General features: G+C 43.7%; 1 protein-coding gene across 2 annotated transcripts in view; it reads right to left on the bottom strand.

Annotated features, from left to right (window-relative positions):
- Positions 1-4,141: 4,141 nt before the first annotated feature.
- The window catches only part of UFL1 (UFM1 specific ligase 1), a 42,113-nt gene continuing 36,361 nt past the window's right edge, over positions 4,142-9,893 (bottom strand). The window contains exons 18-19 of one of the 2 annotated variants that reach the window (XM_006265942.4): positions 7,137-7,317; positions 4,142-6,356 (exon numbers count right to left, since the gene is read on the bottom strand). In XM_006265942.4, the coding sequence (XP_006266004.1) occupies positions 6,144-6,356; positions 7,137-7,317 (394 nt within the window). In that variant the 3' untranslated portion in view covers positions 4,142-6,143. Of the gene's footprint in view, positions 6,357-7,136; positions 7,318-9,893 lie in introns of those variants that run through there. The other variant, XM_059732144.1, reaches the window with a different exon arrangement.

Below are 9,893 nucleotides of genomic sequence, written 5' to 3'. Positions count from 1 at the left end.
TGCGTGAAGTACATGGTTAGATTTTGCTGTTCCATTGCCGTAGCAGCACACTATACTGGGGGAGCAGGTCACTACGGCGATGTAGCTGGCGATCATGTGTAGCCCTGCGTGATCACTACGGTGCCGGAAGGCAATGTGTAGATATACCCATACACTATGTTCTTGCCATGTATAGAATGAAATACCACAGGAAGTAAGTTTCTCACCATGTATAATAACCATTAGTCTTTTTACTAACAGTTAGCAAACAATTCCAATTTTTCCAACATTTTTGTTTTTGTAAGTCATGTTTCCTAGTTTGTAATCATTTTTGTTGAATACTTCTGATCTTCTAATGACGTTTGCTGGACCCTTTTCAGTTTGTTCACATTTTTCTTCAAATGTGGTGCCCAGAACTAGATACAGTACTCAATCAGTGCTGAACAGAATGGAGGAGTCTCTTCCCTTGACTTGCGGGTGGGGTAACATTCCTGTTAACACAACCCAGTATGCTATTGGATTTTTTAGCAAAAAGAACAAGCTTTTGGCTCATATTTAGCTTGCAGTCCACTATAACCACCGTAGTTCTTTTCTGCAGTACTGCAGTCATTCCCCAGTCCCTATTAGCACATTTAATTGTTCTGATTTAAGTGCAAGACTTATAGAATTTCATTTGATTAATTTTGGACCATTTCTCCAATTAATCAAGGACATTCTGAATCCTAATTCTATTTTCCAAAGTGCAAAATTCACTCTCCCCAGCTTGGTGTCACCTGCATATTTACTAAGTGTACATTCAACCCCAGCTTCCAAATCATAAATGAAGATATTGAACAGTACCAGACCCCATAAGAACCCCACTAGATACCTTTACCCAATTAGATCCTGGAAATGTTTTTCAGATTATACTTGGGTGGGGAAAATAGTCTTAAGTATGAGAAAGAAAAACGTCTATTTTCTACAGTCAAACCTTCTAATTATCCGGAAGTTTCAGATGACCAGTGTTTTTGTCTACGACTTTGCTTTAATCAAGGTGACGTTACACCTTAGTCATAAACCGTAATAACAGCATTTAAAAATGCGAGCATTTGCACTTTAAAGCTCATCAATTTTTAAGTGCAGTCCAAGCATCTCTGGGCCATGCAACCTAGCTCATGTTAGCTCCTAGTCTGCTCCATGGAATTCAAACAACCAAGTTACAGTCCTCCAGCATCCCAGGAAGCACTGCTTCCAGCCCCTCTCCCTCCCCCACAGAACAGGGATAAGAGTCCAGGCATCCTGGCTCGTAGCCATACCCCCCCACCCATCAAGCCTCAAGTGGCAAGTCATAGCTGTGCAGGCAAGAAATGATATCTGGGAAGGGGCAGGAGACTGCTGACCGGGTTTTTCTCCACGATCCTCTTCTCTCACTGCAGGGAGAGAGAGGCTGGCCCCAGGGTGGCAGTTCAAGATCAGCCTAAGCCTGAAGATCAGGGTGCGAAAAGGGCCCGGGGAGTGAAGGGGCTGGAAAAGGACTGAGAGAGGGCACGCTGGGAGAGGAAGCGTCGGGGAAAGCGTTGGGGAAATGCCACAGAGGGAAGAGCCAAGGCAGAGAGCCTCAGCGTGGCTTGCTGGGAAGGGGAAGCTGCAGCAGGACGTCAGCCTGGAGAGGGGCTAGCAGCGAGCCAGGGAGCAGCTGGGCAGAGTGGCTGCGAAGATCGGAGGAGCTGGAGGAGATGAGGCAGAGCCAGGAAGCCTCGCATGGAGAGCAGAGCCATTGGCACGCCCCAGTAAAGAGCAGCTGGGCAGCTGCACGTGGCTCACCAGAAAAGCTGAGCCAGCTGTGCACCCTGGTGAAGGATGGCTGGGAAGACACATGTGGCTTGCCCAGAGAGCTGAGCCAGCTGTGCACCCTGGTGAAGAACTGGAGGGAGAAGGGCTCAGAGCTCCAACTGGACGGGCAGCATTGGAGCCCAGAGGTACCCAGTGGGGAAGAGTGGGGACGGAAGCCAGGAGGCAATGCCAGGCCTAGCAGGGAAGCCCCAACTGGACCTGAGGCTAGTCAGAGCTCGGAAGTGATCCATTGGGGTGAGAGTAGACCCTAGGAGGGCTGAAGCCCTAGTGATGAGGCAGAACATGAAGTCCCAAGCAGCATCGAGGCCAGGAGCGGTGGCTGGCTGGGTGGGTACCTGGGGGCACAGCAAGGCACTAAGAATTCCCACTCAGAGTATGGCAAGAACCGATAGCCACAAGTCTATACCAGCGGAGGCTGGTCAATTGTACTTTAAATTAATTCCTAAGTTATTATTGAAAGAATTGCCTAAAGCAAATCTGTGATGAGGTCAGTCACAGGGATGTTAGTCCATGCCAAAGGATGGCTGACAACAGGCCGACAACTTGGGAGCAGCACATACAGGCTCTTCCTGGAAGGGGCTGGGCTGGGATGCGCTTGGGGCAGGCAGCAGTGGCAGTGCTGGGAGGCCAGCTATGGGGGCGGTGGGGGGCTGCAGCCACCCCATTCACCACAGCCTCAACGCCCCCTCCCAGTGCTGCCAGTCACCCCGACCTTCCCTGGGTGCAGGCTGGCCCAGCCCCTGCCAGGAAGACCCCAGAGCAGCTCTGGCCCCAGTCCACAGCTGCAGCCTGCTCTGCCTAGATCTGGGAGGCACATGCCTCCCCACCAGGGTGCACACAGTGGCAGGCGCTGCCCTGCCCCCCGATGAACCATGGCTCCATCCTGAGCCCTGCCACGGCTGTGCAGCCCCAGCCTCACTCCCTCCCTCACTGTGGAGGCATTGATCTACCCCCACCCCCAAGTCTCTTCTTTCCCCCCTTCCCTTCCACCACAACAGACTTACCAGCTGGACACAGCTCTCCATACTGCTGAGCTGTGCTATGTGCTGCACTATGGCTGCACGCATGCATGGGGCATTTATTGGCCACATTATTGGCCACATCAGGCCAATTTCCGATGCAGTCAATTTTCTCTATAACAGTGCCGATCCAATATCGGACCCATGTATTGGTGCACCTCTGCTTCCTTGATTCACATTCTTTTTTTATAAAGTGCAGACAATCCCCTCAAACATTTTGTGGAGAGTGCAGAGTGAGTGGGGTAAGAGTGGAGATTGGGAACAGAACTGCTGCCTTGCAACCCCTTTCTATCATTTAAATAAAGCTATATTTAAAATGCATCTCTCTAGGAAAGTCTTAGAGAATTTATGGAGCAGTAATGAATCCAAAATCCATTCCCAGGTAACTTGATACAAGTGAAAATTCCCTAAGCAGCTGGGGAAAAAAAAGAAGGTATTAAAAAGAAAGCTGCAGCTTTGCCTAGGGAAGCAGTGCTTTGTTAGCAAGTCTGCCAGGAATAAGTCTAGTTGCAGAAGCCACATAGATACAGCTTCTAATCAGACTGCTGGAAAGGATGTAATTCTTATACTTAAAGGTCAAGAAAGTACCTTTTAGTTGAGAACAGGAATGGGGTTACATGTACTGCATCTCTTAGCAAATACTAAGAGTGTTGACAGTAGTAAGGTGTGGGGAGGGACTGACACCTAGCATTTAAAGCTAAGTATGTTGAGATTGATGTGCAGCTTGTTTTTCATTTTCCCTGATACACGAAGAGGTAGCCTTAGCTTCTGTAGAGAATCTCTGGTCTCTACGATATGTATCCTAAAAATAAACTGCTTTCCTATTCCTCATCCACAAGCCCATCATATGTAGAAAAAAAAGAAATTGAGTAAAATAGTGAGCTTTGAATAGACCATCTCTTCCCCCTCCACCCTAACACTTACCTAAGAACACTAAAGACTGTTCTTCTGCACTTGAAACATTCAGTGTTTACTATTTCTGGACCTAGAATACTAGCGAGCAATTAATTCCCAAATGAAATTTCCTTGAAGTCATCATAGCAAGAGAACATCACTGGGTCCGGATTGCTCCTTTCTTATTAATTTGAAAGGATGTCTCTTTTATCATTTCCATTTTAAGGCCTGCAACGTAACACATTCAATGCATTATGTAGGAAGACTTATAATAAGTTAATAATTTTTCTGTATTAGGCAAAATTACAGAGGTACTCAAAATGACTTGTAAAACAAATCAAATTAAATAGCAGCAATTGTAATCTAAGCAACAAGTATAAAGACCATCAACCACTATTTAAGTCGATAGCAGAAAATACATTTTAAATATTTCATTATTTAACTTTATTAAAATAATTGTAAATTTGCACACAATGTCAGATTAGATATTATTTACAAAAGCTATCAATGCCAAATAAAAGTGTTTACATTTAATATATGAAAATTAAAATTACTTTGAATGACAAATATTTCTTATATGCAAACAATATTGCTTTACCAAAGTTAAAGTAGTCAGAATATTTTCCCCCTTTTGCTTCTCACTGTCCTTTTTCATCAGGAAACATGAAATAGGATTATGTTTACCAGAATTAGGATGCTACTACCTTCGTCTCTGAGCTTGGGGAGAAGAGAATGAACCTGCTCTCTTTCGTGATTGGTACAAGACCAATACTTAGCCGTACTGAAGTTTAGTAATGCCAAAAAAAAGAGAACTATTTATATATTTCATTTTGAAAACATACATAAATGGGTAAGACAAAAGGCAGTATTTTGGTTGCATATTTGATGTAAAGTGGTTTTTCATTTGTTGGAGCAACATTTTAGGGGACATTTTAATTTAACATTACCCAATATAAACTCTACTGGAGATACAGGTTTTGTAAGTAACACTAGCTGTTTAATACCCCATAGGTACTGAACAATAGACAGCAGTCAATGGGGTCTTGACAAGAATAGAAGAGTTATTTTCATTGGGCAGGAATTCTCTCTTATCTTCTTATTCAGACTTGATCCTATGCAATATCTAGAATACTGAAAGCATACATAACAGCATACTGCAATGGCAGCATAAGCTGATGCAAACTCAACATACCTAAAACTGTACTTTTGAAAAGTTTCCTCTTTGAAACAAAGTAAAAATAAATACAAACAACATGAAAACTTTATCATTAATCAGTATTTGCAGAATTCAAATTTGCATACTTTTACAATTTCTTTTCTCCTTCCTTCCATCCAAAGCGAGTTGTTAAAATAAAACAAGGGGTGGAAATATAGTGAAATAACATCAAATACTTCTCAGAACAGGATAGCTCCAGACAAAAAAACATGTAGCAGAGAGTCAAACCGACATTTTACTTTCTTTTAGGAAATGTGTGCCAAGATGAACAAAATCTCACATCCAAATCTTTTTAAGTAAGAATGTCTCCTTACGGGATAGTGAACCTTTAAGGAACTGCTTTAAGAGTCATAAATGAGGCTAAGCCTGTCCACTAAATGAATGAGCAGGCTATGTTAGCTACTGCAGTCAGTGTCACCATCCTCAGGCCCACCCTCAATGCCAAATAAAGAACTACAGATAATTTTTTCCCTCATCAGTTTTCTAAGGGTTCCTTAATAAAGGAATGATTAAAAAATAACAATAGTGTATGGAATTCATTAGGAATGAAACAATCCTATATCTCTACCCATTAGTATATACATCTTTATTGGACTCATCCATTATTTTTGCTCTCTTGCAAAGCCAGGCCTGCACACTTTGTTATTAACCCTCCCACTGCCCAGAATAAAGCCAAATATTTCTGAAAACATACCAAAGATATAATAAACGAGCTTTCAATTCTACACAGTGTTGCTTTAAAATTATGGTTTAGGCATGCAAAAAATATTTGTGAATCCAGACAAACTTATGAATTGCTGTAATTACTATTCCATTAAGAAGAAAGAAAAAACAGTCAGAAAAGAACCTATAGACAGATATCGGAGAATGTGCGATCAAAGAATAACCATGCCTGAACCACCACATAAAAAGGTGCCATCTTAAAACTTTACCTTTGTAGCTAGCATTGCTCTTGCGGTGTTATATAACACAATGAATGCTCTTGAGTATCGTTTCATTTTTAAATAATTTATTCAGTTAATCAAATCTGTGATGAGCATCCATCTGTTGTGCTTTATACTGCATTCACCAGTACCATTAAAGTTTACCAAATCTAAGGCTACAATCCCATCCTCTACCACTACAACAAAATGAACATTATCCCTTAAAGAAAAAAAAAATATTCTGACTGTTTCATGGACTGGGATGAATTTATTAGATCTTTACTCCTCTGTTACAGAAGGTTTTCTGGGCCTGAGGACAAGATCTTTGACAGAGGCTGTCACTTCTTGGAGCTCTTTTCGAATATCTTCTGCACCTTCTTCCTCCTCTTGATTATCCATTGTGTCATCATCTCCTTGCCCAATCTTTTTATTCTGGTTGATCAACTGTTTCACCACTAATCCTTGGTATTTGACTAGAAGAGAATGCTGATCCTGAGGAAAAGAATGAAATGGTTATGGTTATGAAAAAACAGTACAGCTGAATTAAAAATAAAACGTTGCATAAAGAAACGGCCAATAGGAAACATTTTTCCATGAAGACATTTTACAACCTAATATTCTTGTACAAGTATTTTGTGCATCACAAATAAAAGATACAGAATAATAAAAATGCATCTGCACTGCAAATACAGTGTGCTTTGCTACTGTAGGAGGAAATGCCATTCATGGACCAACTACTATTTCAGCAGATTAGGATGTTGCATTTTGATAAATTTTGTGGTGCACCATTTCCTTAAAACTGAATTGGAAGAATTCTGGATGTATCCTTACTCCATCTGAGAGACAGAAAGGTCAGAGGATGAAGCCCAACCCTTGCAATGTGAATCCAATTAAAATCCAGATGTCTGTAACATCTGGTGAACGCTTATATTGCTTATTCAATTGAACTATTCTGTCAGTGGTTCAGAGAAAGGACAATGTTTTAACCACTGTCATCTAGACACTTCCTGCCTCTGAATCATCCTCATGGATCACTATAATTTACAGCTGTCACTTTGCTACAGAGTTAGTGACAGCAAACAGATCAAAAGTTTTATACTATATACAGACAGTAATAGTAACAAAAGCAAAATCAGTTAATCTCATCCACCAGAACTATTCAATGTTGGGCAGTCACAGGCTTTTCATGTTTTCTAATAGAAAAAAGGTACCATGCTTTTATTAAAAAAAAAGGAAAAGACATTACTGGATGAAAATTCATTACTGGAATACCTCTGGGATCTTAGTACTTAGGAAAGCAATGATCTGTGGCACACATCTTCCTGGTGCATGAACCATGCAGTGGGTTGAAAACTGAAACAACAGGACTGATGTAAGATGCAGAACGAGAGCTGGGTCTTCTGTGACTTTTAGCTGTTCAATCAAAGCCTGTCTATGCTGGAACAGAACCTGCCTACGGAAACAAAATATGTACTGTAAAAACGTTCTTTATCAAGCTAAAAATCTAAAAATGTGCTTATAGAGTAATATTCATTTTTCCTTCCTGGACTGATTCCTGACATTGGTGTAGGACATGGGTGTCAAATGTATGGCCCACAGGTCAACAGAAATAACATGGTCTGCTGCAGAATCAGAGGCCCTGTGACCCTGGTGGACATAATCATAGAAGGGTTGGGGTGGACATAATCATAGTAGGCAGAAGGGTGAGCAAAGGCTGTATCACCTTGCTCTCCCTGTAATCATCTGTTTCGCCACTGCTTGTTCTACCCCTGCCCCTCCCCCCTTCCAAAACTGCCCTAATCCCTGCCATTGTCCCCACCAGAGCTGTTGCCCTGTGCTGGGTCCTACCTGTGAAGGAGCCCCACAATCTAGGTCTACCTTGGATCACAGGGTGAGCCCGATATCCCGATTTAGGATTTTCAGCAGGGCTCAGTATTGGCTGAGAGCTTGTGAAAATCCCACCCTGAACTTTAAAAATAACCTCTCAATGCATCAAGTGATATAAAGAAATTGATTCCAAAACCAAAAATATTGTTTCACATTTACTTCACTCCTATATTGCAGGTTAAAGATATAAGCCTGGGTTGTATTCTGGCTACCAGCTATCTAAGATTTAGTAGCTGTTTGCCCAAAAAATGTGTCCTGCCTCAGGAAAGCAATCCTGTACCACATGGGATGGTGGGGGGGGGGACAGCTGTCCCACTGTCTCTATGGGTAGCCGTATACACTTAGGTTATATTCCCTCACTCATGGAGAAATCATTTACATAACACAAGATGCATAATGCGTCACAAGAAGCGCTCAGAACCTGGGACTTTCCTCAGACTTATGACACAACTGGTTCCTGAAAACCGTGTCAAGTTGAAACGTAACTCAGAACCAATTTTCCCATAGAAAACAATGTTATAAATGGGGGATTGGTTCCTGAACCAAGGCCCAATACCAGATTTTCACCAAAAATAACCCAGAATTTTGTACTCAATCAATTATAGATGAGTAATATAGCTACATTAATGTACTTATATTGTACATAGCAATCATATTGATTTGGAAGAACTTCTTTGAGGTGACTTTGCTGGACTTTTTGAAGGGTTCTTGGCTGGAGTCTTCTCAGGAGTCTTGGCTGCTGGTTTTTCTGGAGTCTTGTCTGCTTTCTTAAAGAAAGTGTCCAAGGAAGTTTGGACAGATGTTCTCCAGGGAGATGGGCAACGCAGCGAACTTGTTCGCTGGCGTGGCATCGGATCAAGCGTTGTAAAATTGAAACTGACGTCAGAAAGTTGAAACAGGGTGTCAATTCATAACCAACCGTTGTAAGTGTAAAACGTTGGAACTCGAAATGCTGTAAGTCAAGGACTGCCTGTAGTCACTTCAAAAGGCCACAGACTCAGACTCCTTCATGTTTACTGTGGCGGTGCACTTGTAGTGCCTGCCACTCTAAGGGCTGAGTCAGGCAGGCAGCAGGTGCCTGATTGTGGTGGCCATTTTAAAACACAGGCCAGCTATATAAACACAGCAGTTTGCTGCTGGCAGCCTTGGCTGAACTGCTGTATGAAACACCCGGCAGGTAAGCGCAGGAGGCTCTTGGTCCTGGGCATGACCTAAAAATGCACCCTGCCAGGGAAGGAAGGCGTGGTGGGACTGCCAGTGGCATGGCAGTCCCACTCAAAACCAGGACCACTCACCTCCCTTGTGAAAGGTGGGTCAGGGCACCTCAATAATCCCTAGCCCCCACAACTCTGTGGGTATAAGGGGGTCAGGCATGACTATGGCCACCTGAGCCCAGGGGGTGTAAGACCCCAGGTGGGGCCAGGCATGTCTGCAGCCACCTGATCCCCCACAGGGGACTGAGACCCCAGAGGCCCCAGGGAGGGGACAGATGTGTAGGCCCATAGAGGGGGCAGTAGTGAGGACCCTGATGAGGGTTGAGTAGGGCTGAGGGACAGCCTGAAGGGCAGCACATAGGACAAACCCCTGAGGAACACATTGCTGGATATGAGAGCCCCGGTGAAGGGCTACAGTGGAGTTAGCCCTCTGTGTGGTGAACTGGCTGGCCACTAACCAGGTGAGGGTTGCAGGAGAGGCACAGCAGACTGCATGTCACCACACAAGATGTGATCCGGATAAGGCCCCAAAGCCTATGGGAACCGCTCCAAGGAGCAGTGTAGAACAAGTTGTCGATGCGAGAAAGAGACTCTGTGAGAGGTGGCGGAGTGTGAGAGGCGCTAGTGAAAAGAGGGCGGTAAGAATGTGTGTGTGAAAGAGGCCTGACGAAGGAGTAAGTTAGCCCGGCTTTAGGCCAGGAGCATAGTGTCATTCTGGATGCCATCTGCGAGGCATGGGCCACCATGCAGGGGAGGTTCGGGGCAGTGGATAGTGCCCCCTGGCATCAGAAGTTATGGGAACAGCAAAGTCATGACAGGAAAGACTGGACAGACTGACCCACAGAGAGAGGTGGGTGGGCTGACTCGAGAGAAAGCCCTGAGCATGCCCTCTGTCACACTTACTTTCCTTCCATTCAGTCTACTAGTT

The sequence above is a fragment of the Alligator mississippiensis genome, chromosome 1 (assembly GCF_030867095.1).
Source record: "Alligator mississippiensis isolate rAllMis1 chromosome 1, rAllMis1, whole genome shotgun sequence".
NCBI lineage: Eukaryota > Metazoa > Chordata > Crocodylia > Alligatoridae > Alligator > Alligator mississippiensis.
This window is presented reverse-complemented; position numbering and strand designations above follow the sequence as displayed.